The following is an 18,832-nucleotide window of genomic DNA, read 5'->3' as shown; positions in this document are numbered from 1 at the left end:
CTCCCAAGATCACCTTGCAGTCATTTATTTAAGGAACTTGGGATATTCACAGTACCTTTGCAATACATATATTCGCTTATGAAATTTGTTATTAATAACCCATCCCAATTCAAAAATAATATCAAAGTACTTAGCTGCAACACTAGAATAAAAGATGATTCTTACTATTCTGGGTTAAATCTGTTTGGCTCAGAAAGGAGTGAATTATGCTGCCACAAAAATCTTCTGTCATCTACCAAATAGCATTAAAAGTTTGACAGATAGCCAACCCAAATTGGCTCTGAGCACTATGGGACTCAACATCTGAGGTCATCAGTCCCCTAGAACTTAGAACTACTTAAACCTAACTAACCTGAGGACATCACACACATCCATGCCCGAGGCAGGATGCGAACACGCGACCGTAGCGGTCGCGCGGTTCCAGACTGAAGCGCCTAGAACCGCTCGGCCATACCGGCCGGCCCAACCCAAATTAAAAGATTTTCTGGATGACAACTTCTTCTACTCATTTGATGAAATTTTTGTATGAAGTAGGAAAAAAAAACTATGTTGTGTAAAGAAAACTTATGCTAAGGTGACACATTCCACATCATTACGAAATGTCGTATTCATGATCTATGTAACAAATATTAATGTAGTGTAACAATTTTGTATGGAGTCTAATGATTTGCACTTCCTTACGTTTAACTGTACTGTCTAATACCCGAATACTTTCGTAAATACAAGAACTTTTTCTTCAAAAAAGAACTGTGCTGAAGATATTTGAATTTTGTGGCTTACAAGGGGAAGGCCTCAGACACGGCCAACCGATTCGGCTCAGATTTGGCAGGTCGCTTGTGTACAACCTAAAACTAAGGGCTCTAAGTTATTTTGTGTCAACGCCCCCGAAATTGTGAGAAAATCTCCCCTAAAGGTTATGACGAGCAATCGACTCAAAATTGGCGGGATCGATAGATAACTGTAAATAGAGCATTTTTCATCATCAGGTATAGGGTCCGAAAGTGCATACTTTTCCAGAAATTGAGATAAGAAACTTTTACAACTGCCGCTTCTGTACCCACATGGTTAATGCTTTTCGCCGACAGCACCGATAGCGCTACGGCAAAGGTAACTGGCCAGGACTTGGAGAACCCGGGTTCGAATCTCGAAGAAACCTAACGGATGTTGTTCTTTTCGTTTGTATTTTTCCATATCCCAATTAATAGGGATAGGAGGGTTAATAAGGTAAGTATTATTATCATTCCTTATTGATATACTTACCTTATTAACCCTCCTATACCTATCAATTGAGGTATGGAAAAATACAAATGAACCCGGGTTTTTCGATTCCCAGCCAATTACCTTGGCTATTGCACTATCGGCGCTGTCGGCGAAAGGCGTTTACCGTCTGGGTACAGAAGCGGCAGTTATAAAAGTTTCTTTCCTAGATTTCTGGAAAAGTTTGCGTTTGTGGACCCCATACCTGATGATGAAAAATGCTCTAATTACAATTATCTATCGATCCCGCCAATTTTGAGTCGATTGCTCGTCATAACCTTTAGGGGTGATTTTCTCAAAATTGCGGGGGTGTTGACCCAAAATATCCTAGAGTCCTTTGCTTTAGGTTGTACACAAGCGACATGCCAAATCTGAGCCGAATCGGTTGGCCGTGTCTGAGGCCTTCCCCTTGTTAGAGGGAACAAGAATTGCAGAACTGATTTCTTCTGTGTTGTAAAAGAGTTTTATTGCTGTTGACGCTTTGTTATCATGTCTGTGTAGTTTTGTCTTTGGCTGCAGTTATGGTTTATTTGGAGCATGCAGTAAATTTTGGAAATTTGTGTTAAGTTTATGTGTGACCAGACTGCTGAGGTCATCGGTCCCTAGGCTTACACACTACTTAATCTAACTTACATTAACTTGCGCTAAGGACAAAACACACACACACACACACACACACACACACACACACACACACACACACACACACACACACAAGCGAGGACTTAAACGTCCGACGGGGGAATCCGCGCGAACCGTGGCAAGGTGCCAAGACCACGCGGCTACCCCGCCTAGCGAGCATTCAGTAATGTACGAGGCGTTTTTTTTTTTTTTTTAAGTAAGCACGGTTTTGAAATTAGAAAAAGATGTGCTAAGATATCTCAATAATTTTATTTTTGCGTGAAAGCCTGTACCTTATTTTACTTTTCTACATAATTTCCGTCAATATTGAGGCACTTGTGATAACGTTGTACCAGTTTTTGAACACCCTCCTCATAGCAGTCTGCCGCCTGACTTGTTAAGCACTGCATCACCACTGTTTTCACTTCGTCATCGTCTTGAAGACGCTGACCGACCAGGTGTTTCTTCAAGTGCAGGATCGGGGCTGTACGGAGGATGATGTAGAGTTTCCCATCGAAAAGATGTAATGAGATCTTTGGTCTGATTCGCTACATGCGGATGGGCATTGTCTTGCAGCAAAACGGTGCCCTTGCTCAACTTCCACGGACTGTTGCTTTGATTCTGGTGTGACGTAGGCCACCCATGTTTCAACGCCCAAAACAGTTTGGCTTAAGAAATCATCACCGTCGTTGTGTTACCGCTCAAGGAAAGTCTATGCACTGTCTAAACGTTTGGTTTTGCGCACATCCGTCATCATTTTCGGTACCCAACGTGCGCACAATTTTCGGTAATTCAAGTTCTCGGTCACAATGCCACACAAAACACTACGAGAAACATTAGGAAATGTCATCCCGCAAGGAGCGTCTGTTGTCTCTCACCTTATTGTCCACTTCCTGCGCCAAACTTTCATTAACGACCGAAGGACGCCCACTCCGTCGCTCATCACGCACATTTGTGCGGCCATCTTTAAATGCTCTCACCCACTTTCTTACCATTTCATCACTCATAATGTTTTCTCCGTAAACTGCGCAGATCTCACGATGAATATCGAGCGCTTTTAGGCCTTTAGCTCTAAGAAACCTTATAACGGCCCGTACTTCACAGTCGACGGGACTCACGATTATCGGAGGCATCTTAAACACTCAGTACACAACGTAAACAAGGAAGGATCAGACTGTAATGGCGTCAGCGCGTAGATTAAGTACAGGCTTTCATGTAAAAATGAAAGTATTGAGATATCTTAGCACGTCTTTTCTTAAATTTCAAAACGGCACTTTCTTAAAAACACGCCTCGTAGGTTTTGTATTCCATAGTCAGACAAGATTGCTGGTTCAGACCAAGTCTAACTGAACTAAATACAGGGTTTTTTTTTTTTTTTTTTTTTTTTAAAAAAAAAAGATTGATTCAATACAGTGTGTGTTGGCAGAAGATTTTTTTTTCTAAAAGGAGCTGTAAGGGAAGAACATGGCTACAAATAGAGGGTATAAAGTAAATATTCATAAACTTGAAGCACCTGATGATTGTGCAAAATGAAAATGAGCATCTCTATTGTGCTCCATTCATGATTATGAACTCAAAGACATAATATCACTACATGCGAAACTGTGTGTTACCTCACGACAACAAATGAGTAGAAGGCAGTGCACGGAGAATGACAGTCAAGCAACAACTTGGACAGCAAGTGTGCCAAGCGAAGCAACTGTTGGACTTCCGTTGCTGCGCTAAACTGCTGAAGAAATACGGGACAAACTACACGCACAACACGAAGCAGCAGCCACAACGCTTTATATTATCTAAAACCTGTTGGGTCAAATGTGATGAAACACAAGATATATTACATACAGCTAAGCTGCAGAAGTTATTTGTAGATCTAAATGATGAAGTAACCAAACATGAAGAGAACTCGTTTGTCTGAAAGAATATTTGACAGTTGAATTTTATCTACGCTGGGAAAAGAATATGATAATTTTAAAGATCTCTGGGATGTAATACCGGTAGTACCCAGAGTTTGAACTTACTCATTGAAAAACCTCGTGACATTTAACTGATAAAACAAAATACAACAGACATAACTATATTTCTCGCTTCTTGCGCACGGAAAAAGAAGATGACGAAGGAGTGGACAAAATAAAAATTGCTGCCTAATAAATGTAAGGATACCTGCTGTACAGATGTACACCATGCTCGAAGTCTTACGGGAATCGGCGACACGCCCCGAATAATGAGGGCAGTGAACAGAGACACTATGTCAGTAGTGTGTGGATAAGTTGAGAATCTGGGTGTGACGGAAAGCGAGCTTGGTCAATCAGTGCAGTTGCGACGATCTCTGTGTCCAGATGGCTCAGCGGTCGCTGCATCTGCTCAGTACGCAGGAAACCTGGCTTAGAATCCCAATTATGCACAAATTTTCAACTTTTCCCCTTGATGTAAACACGTAAACCAGTGCCCACTACCAGCTACATGCCGTAATTCCTTTGCGTCTTTACTGACAATTTCTGCAGGATCAAAATGGTATCTGTTCTATCGGACATGTACGAAAGAAAAGGCATCACATTGTGCTCTCAGCACTATGGGACTTAACATCTGGGGTCATCAGTCCCCTAGACTTAGAACTACTTAAACCTAACTAACCTAAGGACATCACATACATCCATGCCAGAGGCAGGATTCGAACCTGCGACCGTAGCAGCATCGCGGTTCCGGACTGAAGCGCCTAGAACCGCTTGGCTACCGCGGCCGGCGATGACCTCAGATTTTAAGTTCCATAGTACTTAGAGCCATTTGAACCATTTGTTATATACCGTACTAATGATATCAAATGAGATACCTTTTGACTGCAGTTTTCAGTATACTTGATTTCATACTATTGCATACTCACTGCTCGCAACTATTCCAAGCAATAACGTTAATTGTCCTACAAATATCTATGCCCTTATACTGATTTGTACCACTGCAAATATGCTATTGTCTTGAGCAGCCACGACAGACTGATCCAGTATGGCTGCCGGTGGTGCAGACTTTTTGCCGTCCTGCCTTAGCAGTCCGTTGCCCGGGGTACAACATCTTGGAGGTTGTCTACATGTGCGAAAGGAACGTTCAGGATATTCAGAGCGATTTTAGCTCATATGTGTATTTAAAAACAGCCGTTCTTCCTGCGCACCGTTCGCGCCTGGAAACGGAAAGAGAGGAAATGACAGTGGTAGATTTGTAGTTTATTTATGACCTCCTGACCGGGTTTTTGGGAAGATGCGAGGAGCGGAGGAAGCAAGCTCCGCCTGCTGAAGCCCAATGCGTCGACAGCCGCAGCGCGGGGAGGAACAAGTTGTACTTTCCTCGAGCATCTCTGGCGCTACTCGTGTGCTTTCTGATACGGCGTGGCACTACAGTCATTTCCAACAGCTGCTGTATACACGGGTTCTGTATTTTTAGATCGGCACTGTTGGCAGCGATGATGATGATGATGATGATGACGACGACGACGGTGGTGGTGGTGGTGGTGGTGGTGGTTTGTGGGGCGCTCAACATCGTAGTCACTAGCGCTCGTAAAAGTTTCAAATCTTTCCATTTCCAGTCTCGGCACTTCCCGAATGATGATGAGGTGATGAGGACAACACAAACACGCAGCCCCGGTCAATTTTTGGCAGCGGCCGGATGTAAAACACTTGCGGCCCGAAGACAACCGACTTTTACCAGCACGAGCTGGGTTCATTCGTTGTCGTCGAGGACGTTCTGGACGAACAGTACACGGTATGTCGGCTTGCGGAGAACAGACGTAGGCAGATGTACCTCTATGAGAATCCTGAGGAACCTGTACCATTTGACGACTTGCCCTCGGCGCTAGTTGGAAGTTTTTGCAGACGACTAGAAGGACGCTCGACAGGGATAGCGGCGGGGTGGTGGGGTTTTTGGGGGGCAGGCGCCGCTGCGCCGTCGGTAATTACGCTTTGCTTTTAGGCGCGGCCTCATTACGGGACATTCTGGCGGCCCCACTTCCTCCGGGCGGCCTCGCGGCGATATTCGCCAGCGCGCCGCGTCGCCTCACGGCTACCCACCCCTCTGCGTCTGCGACGCCACGCCTCGGCTACGCAACGGCCATTGTACACTTGCCGAGGCGGCAGCCACCAGTTCCGCCTAAGCGCTCGACACCTGCGAGTACACAGAGTGAATCACCAGAACCCTGTACTGCAACTGTTTAGATAATGGAAGAAGCAATTGATATGCGGACTTGACAGATTGCAGTGGTCAGCAGGGTCCCGCCTTTGCAGCCCGTACACAAAGTGTTATGAGTTTCAACTGTGTTTTTATTGGCAACAGGTGCAAATATTTCAATGGAACAATGCCTACTGACAGAACCACAATCAAAGTAGACTAAATTAGAATGTCAGTGGGGTATTTGTTGCAGCAGTCTGGTGCAAGTAGTTTACGATATATCGTAGTCTGAAGATTGTAAACACCGACAGTTGTTTCTTCCATGTGGTAGCACAAACGAATGTGAATTTCACGTCGGTTCGTATGTGCAGCCCTACACAGATGTTAATACTTTTGCACAGGTGTCGTGCTGTTAAACGGGACGTCCCCTAGGCCAAACGGAAAACAAAGACGAACACAGGACCTCTGTGGAGTCTGACAAAGAACCAGTTTAACGTCAAAGCTTGTGCTTAAAATGACGACCACCAGCGTCAGTACAAGCTTGCAACGATTGCCAAACACGTTCTAGCATTTCAGCGGAAATTGCAGTGCAGGCAGCAGTAATACGCCGTATGGTATTATATGTATACCATGAGCACATCTGATTTTTTCCACTACTACATCCACTATCGCACAATAACTGAAAGGATCGTGGCAATGAAATCGCAATGTACTCACAACAGAATTTAAACAAACATAACGTCGTCAACAAGCATCTAAGAAGTAGCATGGAACAAACAGCTGTCGGTGTTTACAGATTTCACAATACGACAACTCGTAAACTACTTGCACTAGCTTCCTGCAACAAACACCACTGACACACTCATTTACGCTACTTTTAGGATTCTACTGTCAGTAGCCATTGTCACTTAAAAATCTGTAATTGTTGTAAATAACTGCGCTTTCGTCAACGTCTCCAAATCTGTGCCCTGGCTGCGAATACGCGCCCTTGCTTAGAATTTAGTTCTGTGGAAACCGTATATCGATAGTGCCTTCCCTGTCCGAATGCATGCAGCACAAGGGTTAGGTGATCCGCCATGTAGCCCTTCAGTTTTCAGAAAGTGGACCCGTGCGCCGACGCGCGCTTTTGTAATACAGACCAGCGGTTGCCAGCCTCTCTTACTCCAAACTGCTACCAGTTATTAACCAATACCCCTCCCCCAGCAACACAACATCATGAACAGTAGAGCCTATAAAAACTTTTTCATTCTAAAGTATTTTCTTTGAACACTTCCATTTTTAAACTGACGGAAGATAAACGACATTTAGGTTCTTACTTATGAGTCAATCAACAGCAGGCACTGCTTATTTGTGAGAACCTTTCATTACAGAATGATGAAGCACTTCTCAGTGCATCGCGAGTGCTCCCTTCAACTCCTTCAAGGAAAGAAAAATTAATTCTGCGCAGTGATGGGAGACACTTGTTACGAAACGTGATGCCTCCGCGCCACTGCACGTAGCCACACTTGTTTCACCCAGCAGCTAAGTTTAAAATACACCAAATTAAAATGAGTGCATTATGCATAGTCCCGATACACCGTTCAGAACAATTAGGGGGACACTTTTATCAACGTCCGGTATGTTCAACCAACTTTGATACAGGCGGATACTGTAGTTTTACAGCATGGCTCGAGGTCTCCACTTTCAGTGTAGGCAACGATTAAAATCATTCGCCAGCTATTGGCTGTGTTACGCATTGCAGTGTCAAGTGACCCCTCAGAAGCAAGTGAGTAAAGGTAACCCAATTTTTTCTAGATGGCAGTCGTCATTTGTGGACGCTGTATTCAACCGAGCACAGGCATTGTGACGTCTTAATGCAGTACAAGTTTCAAGGGCGGTCTGTTTGATCCAAAAAGGACGGGTTTTAGATCGTGTTGTTGCAGATGCTAGTCCCTCCCCATGTGTCATCTATATTTTGTGGACATGCAACAGGGAGACAGGTCAGCACACAAGGCGAGCTTGAGAAGGTTACGAGAAAGCACCTTACGTCCCATACGTCCTGTTCCAGTACCCATCATCTTGCAGCTCGCTTTCAGCTCTGCCGTTCCCATGTCAACGGGCAGATTCGACACTGGTGAAACGTTTTATTCACAGACGAGTCCACACATCCTCTGCTGCAGGGTGTGCCCCTGTTCGTGTGCAGAGACCTCTGGCGAGTGGTACTTGCCAAATGTTGTCCAGGAAATCGACATGTTTCCAAGATTCTTTGTTGACAGCCATGCGGATGTTGTCGTTGTCCGTGGTCGCCTTACTGCCAGGCAGTACATCGACCAGTTCCTGTTGGATCGTATAGTCACACCTGCTTTCCTCTAACTTCCGTCTCATGCACGATAATTCCAGGGCCCATGCGGCGGGCGTCATCAGGGATGCCTTGCGAAGCCTCGACATTGTATGAATGGAATGACCGGTGGTGACTCCCGACCTAAACCCCAAAGGGCGAATGCGTGACATTCTTGATAAATGTGTTCGTGCCCGTCCTGTTCCATCATAGACCGTCCAAGAACTCTCATGAGCTGTCATTGAAGAATAGGAACGGATACCACGGGGTAACCTCCACAAACTTACAGAGGGGATGCTTCGTTGGTGTCAGGCAGTGATAAAACGCACACAGAGGGCATACACGTTATTGAAGCTTGTAACCTCCCAACAGTTAAAATTTTTATAACATTCACATTTAGTGTAACCTCCCAACAGTTTACTTCCGTAACCTCGGAACAAAAACGTGACTAACCTCTCAATAAAATTGTGGCTCACGTATAACCTTTCAATAATTAACTGACTGCGAATTTAAACTGGTAAATTTTGGACGTGAGCAGTGCTGCGTCATGGCCCTGAAAGATCATTCTGAACAAATTGAAAATTCTTACTTCAATGAAGTCGCCGGATAACGCGTACATATCTGCTCCTGTAAAAAAATTTTCTGGCACAACCCAGTGCAATGCTGGCCACTAGATTTGTTACGTATAAAAAGAAACAACAGATTTTTCTTTACGGTAATAGGAATGACCATGGATAGGAGAAATTAGTAAAATCTTTAAATTCAAATGAATGATTACCAAAAGTTATCTTTATAAGAAAGATTATTATTAAAAGACTTTTAAAAACATTTACATGGGACTTGATATAACAATAGTACAAAATCAGTCGTTACAAATTACATATGCGCGCGGCTGCTTTTACCTTATACTACATCGCTCTCCACGACCGGCCCAACCGCCCGACTGCCAGCTGCTGCTACTCCTACTACTGCTACTGCTACCGACACTGCCCTCTGGTCTGCGATTCTATTGCAGCTTACATATCGCAGGCACTGCGTGAGCAGTCCATCCAAGTTACACCTGCTCGAGTGCGTTAGCAATAAATTCCTTAGTCATGGACCTCTTACAAGCTCTCAAAGTCCAAACTCCCCATTCTCTATTTTCTATAAGTATATGCACCAGCCGCATCACTACTCAAATTTATAAATTTCAAATGAAAAGCGCGCAGGATGACGGAGTGAGTGATTGTTTGCACTTTGTTTTCCGCACCTGTCGGGAATTTAAGTTCTTTTTACGAACACGATCGAGGATGTAATGTTTTATCGTGCACTTTTGTTGAAAGATAAAGGTATAATTAGGTAACATACCCAGTCCTCAATTATTGCTCAGTGTAGTATAGCAGACACCCAGAGTCATGCTCCTCTAATTCTTTTGAGCTGTGTATTAGTGAATCTCTTGATTGTTAGACTCCTGAACTGGCAGAAGTTGGAAGATTTCAGACTGTCAATGCTGGGTGAGCAGTGACACTCATAAAATAATAATAACATTATTAACAACGGTAATGATGATACAGTGTAAGCCTGAGAACACTGTAGTAGGCGTTACATAGTAACTATTGTGTTGTACTTTCAATTAGGTCATTTACTGTTGCGAAGTGAACAATGAAGCAGTTTCTGCTCTATTGTCGGCACTCTACAACGCTTAGATGCGTAGAAGGCATTTTAATGAGATATTTCAGTATATACTACGAAAATATCTCTATTTTACTGTCTCAGATACGTAAGGCAAAGTATGTGTGTAGTGGGTAGCGTATGTGAGGAAGCTGATGTTCATACATTCGTTCCGCAAACTGTAACTTCCACTACATTGCTCCACGCTTTCAGGCTGCTATTTGAAAAAAAAAGTAATTATTAGTAACTTATACAGTCGGTTACAAACTTCCGAATCAGTAGTGATAATAATGACCTTTTACACATAATTTACTTTCGTTCAAAAATGGCTCTGAGCACTATGGGACTTAACTTCTCAGATCATCAGTCCCCTAGAACTTAGAACTAATTAAACCTAACTAACCTAAGGACATCACACACACCCATGCCCGAAACAGGATTCGAACCTGCGACCGCAGCGTCGCACGGTTCCAGACTGTAGCGCCTAGAACCGCTCGGCCTCCCAGGCCGGCTAATTTACTTTCGTGATCGAAATACAATTGAACCCTTTTGGTTTTACCCCTCAGAAAATTAAATTTTACCTCTCAGCGGGTAATTAACTCCAGGTTGTGAACCACTGATACAGAAGTAATCGTTGCTTAAAATCAATGAGTGTTGTTATACCAATAGCTTTTAAAATTACACCACCACCAAAGCGGTGTGCAACAAACGTGAAATTGGAATGAAGTATCTTACAATGCTTAAATCTCTTCGTGCGAGCTCTAATTTCTCATATTTTACTACGATGACCTTTTCTCCCTAGGTGGGTAGACGCCAGCAAAATATTTTCACATTCGTAGGAGAAAGTTGGCGATTGAAATTTCGTGAAAAGATCCTGTCGCAATGATAAACGCTTTTGTCTTAATGATTACCACTCCAATTCGCGTATCATATCTCTGACACACTGTCTCCTACCTCGTCATGAGTAGTGTAGACGGTCTCTTAAATAGACCTGTTGCATCTTCTAAGGGTTCTGTCAGTGAATCACAGTCTTTCGTTCGGTTTCCTCATTCCTGACATTACCTACTAGGTGATCTTTCCAGTATAACTTGTTCGTAATTGTAATCTCTAGTTCTTTTGTTGAACTGACAGCCTTTAGATTTGTGTGATCTGCCGTGTAACCGAAATTTAGCAGATTCATTTTCGTACTCATGTAGATGACTACACACTTTTTCGTTATTTAGAGTAAATTGCCACTTTTCGCACAGTAGAGATATCTTGATTATATCATTTTGCAATTGGTTTTGATCATCTGATGACTTTACGAGGCGGTAAATGACAATATGATCTGAAAACAGCCTAAGATGGTTGCCCAGATTGTCTCCTAACTTGTTTGTGTAGAATGCGAATAGCAGACGGTCTCTAACACTACCTTGAAGAACGTCAGATGTCACTTCTGTATTACTTGAAGACTTTCTGTCTGTTACTTTCTGAAGAAAATCACGAATCCAGTCGCACAATTGAGACGCACTTTCATTACACACAATTTAATTACAAACTGCTTTTGAGAAATGGTGTAAAAAACCTTCTGGTAATCGAAAAATATGGAATCAATTTGAGACTCCCTTTTGATATCACTTATTAGTTTGTGTGAATAAAGTGCCAGCTGTGTTTCACAAGAACGATATTTTCTGCATTCGTCTTGGCTGTCTGACACTAAATTGTTTTCTTCGAGATAATTCATAATGTTCGAATGCAGTATACATTCCAAAAATCCTACTGGAAATAGACGTTAGTGATACGGATCTGCAATTCAGCGTATTACTTCTATTTCCTTTCTTGAATATTGGTGTGACCTTTGCGACTTTCTATTCTTTAGGTACGGATCTTTCATCGATTGAGCGGTTGTATATGATTGCTAAGTCTGGAGCATATGCATCAGCATACTCCGAAAGGAATCTAATTGGTATGCAATCTGGAACGGAGGACTAGCCTTTATTGAGAGATTTGAGCAGTTTCGCTGCACTGAGGACATACAGTTTTAAATTACGTTGGCAGCAGTTCTTGACTTCCGGAAGGCGTTCGATACAGTTCCGCACTGTCGCCTGATAAACAAAGTAAGAGCCTACGGAATATCAGACCAGCTGTGTGGCTGAATTGAAGAGTTTTTAGCAAACAGAACACAGCATGTTGTTATCAATGGAGAGACGTCTACAGACGTTAAAGTAACCTCTGGCGTGCCACAGGGGAGTGTTATGGGACCATTGCTTTTCACGATATATATAAATGACTTAGTAGATAGTGTCGGAAGTTCCATGCGGCTTTTCGCGGATGATGCTGTAGTATACAGAGAAGTTGCTGCATTAGAAAATTGTAGCGAAATACAGGAAGATCTGCAGCAGATAGGCACTTGGTGCAGGGAGTGGCAACTGACCCTTAACATAGACAAATGTAATGTATTGCGAATACATAGAAAGAAGGATCCTTTATTGTATGATTATATGATAGCGGAACAATCACTGGTAGCAGTTACTTCTGTAAAATATCTGGGAGTATGCGTACGGAACGATTTGAAGTGGAATGATCATATTAAACTAATTGTTGGTAAGGCGGGTACCGGGTTGAGATTCATTGGGAGAGTGCTTAGAAAATGTAGTCCATCAACAAAGGAGGTGGCTTACAAAACACTCGTTCGACCTATACTTGAGTATTGCTCATCAGTGTGGGATCCGTACCAGGTCGGGTTGACGGAGGAGATAGAGAAGATCCAAAGAAGAGCGGCGCGTTTCGTCACTGGGTTATTTGGTAACCGTGATAGCGTTACGGAGATGTTTAATAAACTCAAGTGGCAGACTCTGCAAGAGAGGCGCTCTGCATCGCGGTGTAGCTTGCTCGCCAGGTTTCGAGAGGGTGCGTTTCTGGATGAGGTAGCGAATATATTGCTTCCCCCTACTTATACTTCCCGAGGAGATCACGAATGTAAAATTAGAGAGATTAGAGCGCGCACGGAGGCTTTCAGACAGTCGTTCTTCCCGCGAACCATACGCGACTGGAACAGGAAAGGGAGGTAATGACAGTGGCACGTAAAGTGCCCTCCGCCACACACCGTTGGGTGGCTTGCGGAGTATCAATGTAGATGTAGATGTAGATGTAGATGTAGATTCGAATTCTGGAATATTTGCTTCGTCTTCTTAGATGAAGGCACCGTCATTGGTAACATTACCATTGATATCACATAGTGGAAGTATTGACTGTGTCTTGACGCTGGTGTACTTTACATACGACCAGAATCTCTCTGGGTTTTTGCCACATTTCGAGACAGAATTTCATCGCACTGAAGCTAGAGCTAAATTTCGAGCTCCAGTAATTCATTCAGACATCTCCCAATGCCGCAGTGGTAACACCGGTTCCCGTCAGAACACCGAAGTTAAGCGCTGTCGGGCTGAGCTAGCAAGTGGATGGGTGTCCAACCAGTCTGCCGAGCGCTGTTGGCAAGCGGGGTGCATTCAGCCCTTGTGAGGGAAACTGAGGAGCTACTTGATTGAGAAGTAGCGGCTCCGGTCTCGGAAACTGACATACGGCCGGGAGAGCGTTGTAACGACCACATACCCCTCCATATCCGCGTCCAGTTAAGCCTGTGGGCTGAGGATGACACGGCGGCCGGTCGGTACCGTTCGGCCTTCATGGCCTGTTCGGGAGGAGTTTAGTTTTTTAGAAACAAAATACAATATGAAAGTAAGAACGTAACTGATTGTGAACGACGAATACCCGAACGATCTGCTTATAATTGAGGTGCTGTTTGACAACGTTCCATAGCTGGTTCGACTGGGAAATAAAAATAACACTTGGGCACATTATCAGAATTAACTGCACAGAAACGCATCGCAGAATATCGTACTCGCACTATCGTTTGCTGATCCACTTCAGCAGCAGCGACGATTCTGGCCACCATGTTTACGAGATTGTTGGTATCGGCTTCATGTACGAGCATATACAATATTGAAGTGCTTTTATTGTTCAGAAGTGCGATGCAATGTTCCTTCGGGTATGTATGCATATCCGTAGAAACAGGTACTTGGGACTACATTTGTTATAAAATTTCTTCTAGAAGTTCGGGGCTGGCTTGAAGCTTGCTCGGATAGCCTATTTGTAAGGCGACCGCGCCGGCCGGTGTGGCCGAGCGGTTCTAGGCGCTTCAGTCTGGAACCGTGCGATCGCTACGGTCGCAGGTTCGAATCCTGCCTCGGGCATGGATGTGTGTGTGATCTCCTTAGGTTAGTTAGGTTTAAGGGGCTCCGGAACGCCCTATACTTGCAATGTTAAAATAACGCTTATAAATTACATCTTTCCTCACAAAGTATTTGAGGTAGGAAGTTGAACTTTTTACAGATTATTTATTGGAATATGGGCTACAACTTAACACAGGGATTTTACAAAATTTTAGTTCAGTTATTAATGATGATTTTTTTTCAATTGTAATGAAAATTCACAACATTTTTTTGCAATTTTTTATTTATATATTCAAAAATATACAGTTCTTTGGAAAAAGGCTGTGTTAAATTATGCAGAAGGTACTGTGTAACATTTACTGAAAGTTTGAAACAAATATGTTTGGAAGATCCTTAGAAAACATGTAATTAGTATGAGAAAATAAAAGTTTCGGGAATCGAGCGACAAAGATTGGATTAACTTTTTAGTGCATTCCAGGTCCATAGGATGGATTATCTTCATCCTCTGCAAACTCCTCCTCCAGCTTCCTCTTGTTCCTCCTCCTGTTTACTCTTGCTTGTATTTCTAGACTCTTTACAGCCCTGTCTGCAGCCCGAAGGCGTTCCTTGTCTAAAGCAAGCATCGCTCGTACCATGTTAGAACCTATCTTCATTCCCATATTTCTAAATACCTTGCACCTTACAATGTTGCCATCATTGAAAGTCGCAACAGCATCATACACACCAAAGTGAAGTGTTTCTATTCCAACAAATACAGTCTTGGGGATTCTCGACCATATAACACTATTTACACTTTCATTGGGGTTTTGAGTTTTTCCGTGAATACACTTTTTCAACAGTTCAGGTGCTCCTAAGTCTCTGAAAATAGGTTTTGTCACCTCCATTATTGCATGAGGCAGACTATGCTTATGAGTGTACACTTCACCAGTTAGCAATCCTTTCTTATATTTACACCAACTGTCTTCTTCTTTGGGACACAAGCTATGTTGGGGATTTTCATCGGTTGAAGAAGTATGAAAAAAAAGAGCCCAAACAGCCTTCTTCATTTCGTCGACACTTGGTGTATTTTGCCTAATAGCCATTCCATAATAGTTCTGTATTTTGTCAATTACACTGTCAGTTAACCTTCCCTTCCCATCCAACCCTTTACCATCACTGAGTTTTTGTTTTTTGTACGAAGCTTTCAGTCGCCGAAGTCTTGTTCCCATTCGCTTCTGTACGTGTCCAATACACTCAAATTTCTGCACTACAACATCATCACCATAGGGCTTCAGTCCTTGAACATGTTTGAAACTTTTAGAATCACCGTCACCAAGGTAATTAACATATCGCACTTTATCACACGCCTCAGAACGCTGGAATATACTGGCAACACCAGCCACTTCCATTCCTCCACTACTGCCACTGTAGTTAGCTTTGCAATTATTTTCATGTGTACCTTTATATTTTTGTGGACATCTGCAATACTTTGATATTACTGCTACATCTAAAACTTTCCCTGTACACATACTGGTGGCAGATACTACACCATGAAGAGATGTGTGTCCCCGTTTATGCCAGGTACCATCGAACGCTGCAGTCAAATCCCTGTTACCATTATTTTCCATTACTGCCTCTTCCACAGCGTTCTTCATAGATTCTATACAGACATCTTCTACTTTAGACCCTATTAATTTATTATGGGTCGTAAACGTGGTTGGGGGATTTGGAAGATTCATGATGCCACAGAAAATTGCACCTGCAGTAGCACCCTTACCAACTGAACGCAAGGAATAAACAAATCTAATGTTGTGTTCGTAGATTTTGCTACCATTTTCTTCAGTTGCAGTTACTGCAACACTGTTCCAAAAGGTGGTCATGTATGAACACTTATCACATTTCAGTTGTATTTCACTAGCAAGTCCTACGTACTTTATTATGGAGAGTTCCAGACCAACTTCACTACAATGAATACATCTTACACAGTTTGAAAAAATTCCTTTGAGAACCGACATATCAAATATTTCATTCACATCCGATTCGCCCATAAAACATTCATAGTTTTCACTCATTGAACCAAGCTTCTTCTGTGAAGTATTTTCTTTCCCACTTTGACTGCTATGGGCAGGTGTACTTGAGAGTTTAGGTTCACTCACTTGATTATCGTCTTTATTGTTTACAGTAATAACACATACCTTTGGCTTTCCAACATTTCTCCTTTTCTTAAAAGCCTTCAGAGGATTTCTAATAACTTTACTTTTACTCATTATTATACTTCAACAAAACAGAGACTCAAGAAACAGAATTAATTACGAATATTTTCGAGATAACGACAGAGTAAATAAACATGAAACAATCGACAATCACACCAGCGATATATATTGAACCATCACAGGTTAGCCACAACACATACTCTATCTCACATCACTAAAATGTACCTGATGAACACGGACGTTAATAATAACACCATTTGACAGCAGTTTAACAGCGCCACAGTGGGTCACGCCCATGTAGAACACATTTCAAAAAAAATTTAAAAATAGTAGTAGTCTTCGGAATTGAATAAATTATATATCTATTAAAAGGTAATAGTCTGCAGATTCAGAAAACGCAAAAAAGTAAAAATTGAACTTTTCATGATTTTGAGCCTTCCGGAGCCCCTTAAGTAGTTCTAAGTTCTAGGGGACTGATGACCTCAGATGTTAAGTCCCATAGTGCTCAGAGCCATTTTAAGGCGACCGTTCGTGATAAACGGGAAATCCGGGTACTAGTGTCGGTCCGTCAGAAATTTTCAGTGTCATCATTCCATTATTGAGATTATGGTTATCCAGAATCGCAATTGCGAATGCATTTCATGTTCATGTGAGTAAAGCTCCATTTTCGTAACACAAAATAACACAGCTTCGCTAATGGTGCTCTCAAAAATCACATGATGGCTGTACGGAGCTGAAACTCGAACTGAGCGTCTGGAAGGGATGATCACACTGGTCTACACAAGTAGAACAATGCAGCATCGCCAGATCGCTCGCAGTGTTGTCAGTCTTATTACTTTTCTCACACATAGGTAGACGTAGATTCGTACTGTTAGGGAGATGGACATGTGCCTTCCGATTAAGGACATTAAGGTACAGCCCCAATCGTCAGACTTTCGAACACCGTGTATTACCGCAAACTTTTTAATTGTGTGTACTACCGCAGCTGTATGCAGTGAGTTCTGGTCAGAGTGGGCTTACCTTGGGCGAGGAGATCTTGAGGTAGACGATGGTGGGGGCGAGAGAGGTCTTGGCGAGCTGCGACGGGTGGTTGATGGTGTCGCAGTCGAGCACGACCAGCTGCAAGGTGCGGGCCAGCTCGAAGATGCGCTCGATCTCGGCCTGCACCTCGGCCAGGCACGTGGACCGCGAGTTGGTCCGCTCCATGATGGCGCGCTTGGACGGGTTGTTCAGCAGCGATCGCTTCGCCAGCGAGATGTCGGCCATGACGCGCGTTATGATGATGCTGTGCAACGGGCAGATAGCGCCGCTTCAGTTCACTGCTCGCCACAGACAACAACTGTTCAACAATGGACACACTATCTCATAAATGGCAACAAGTTACTTATATCCCGATCAAGCGGGATACGTTTTTGGGTAGGAAAACGATACAGCTTGTAAGTATTCGCCGCTCAGCATAGCCTAAACGTTTTGTTATTCCTTGGCGTTTCTAAATGGGAGGGGAGAATAACAGGAACTATAATTACGGTTCCATTTGTTTCTTGCTTGTCCCCAACAAGAATCCCTTACCAGCTCACCACTTTTTCTCACCTCCTTGACAGCACTGAACAAATCCCGGTGTGCTGCTGCACGTGCATCAACACATCCCACATACTCTCCATATCCTCTCTCAGCGCAATTTTAACAGACTCCCTCAGCCTGACAACGAAATCCTCCCTGACGTCTACTGCCCCTATGAGATTCAACCCGTTACCCCCTACCACTTCCCAGTTTCAGAGCTCACTCCTTCCCCATCCGTCTATTTCCTCCTGTTGAGCTTGTCCTGGCCTTTCTCCTAGGTATCTGCATCCTATATCCCGTGCTTACCAACCAGTCGTCCTCCCACATTATACCGATCTCCGCAACCCATCCCAACTGAACCAAGTATCTCCACAAAAATTTCACTACTCCAATGGACCAACCGATGTTCTCTCCCCTCATTACTCCTACTATATGTAGGTCCCCCCAATCAAGTGATGGCGTAGTGTAATGCACTGCAGTGCATGTTTTAATTTGCTCCGATCTCATTATCACCGTTTCTAAATGTCAGACGTTTTCCTATGTTATTTCAAGTATAATCAACGAAAACCGTACTTTTATTTTTTTAATATTTATATATAGCTCGTCCTGTTAAAATGTTTATTCCATGCTTGTATATTTGAAACTCTTTTGGCTTAAGCGATGAGTGCTGTTCAGTTGGCAGCCCACCTGTGGGACGATGGAATGAACTAAGAATAAGCGACTTGCTTGAGAACACAAGAAGCTTATTTCTGTCCCTCCTATGCACATAATACTGGCCACGCACTACGGCATGTTCTATGGATTAGTTCGACTATTGTGATATGAATCGTGTTGGTTAACAATCCCCCACACACAGACACACAATTTTTTGTTTCTGT

The 18,832-nt window shown here is 43.2% G+C and overlaps 1 protein-coding gene across 14 annotated transcripts in view; it reads right to left on the bottom strand.

Moving 5' to 3' along the window:
• The window catches only part of LOC126485138 (voltage-dependent L-type calcium channel subunit beta-1), a 749,688-nt gene that overhangs the window by 83,908 nt on the left and 646,948 nt on the right, over positions 1-18,832 (bottom strand). For all 14 annotated transcript variants that reach the window (XR_007587915.1, XR_007587913.1, XR_007587916.1 and 11 more), the window contains one exon: positions 17,415-17,679. Coding sequence is in view for 8 of the 14 variants with exons in the window: in XM_050108790.1 (XP_049964747.1) it covers positions 17,415-17,679 (265 nt within the window). In the remaining 6 variants the exon portion in view is untranslated. The remainder of the gene's footprint in view (positions 1-17,414; positions 17,680-18,832) is intronic.

Source organism: Schistocerca serialis, chromosome 6 (genome assembly GCF_023864345.2).
Source record: "Schistocerca serialis cubense isolate TAMUIC-IGC-003099 chromosome 6, iqSchSeri2.2, whole genome shotgun sequence".
Classification (NCBI taxonomy): Eukaryota; Metazoa; Arthropoda; class Insecta; order Orthoptera; family Acrididae; genus Schistocerca; species Schistocerca serialis.
Note: the sequence above shows the minus strand (reverse complement) of the source record. Positions and strands in the feature narration are given on the sequence as shown.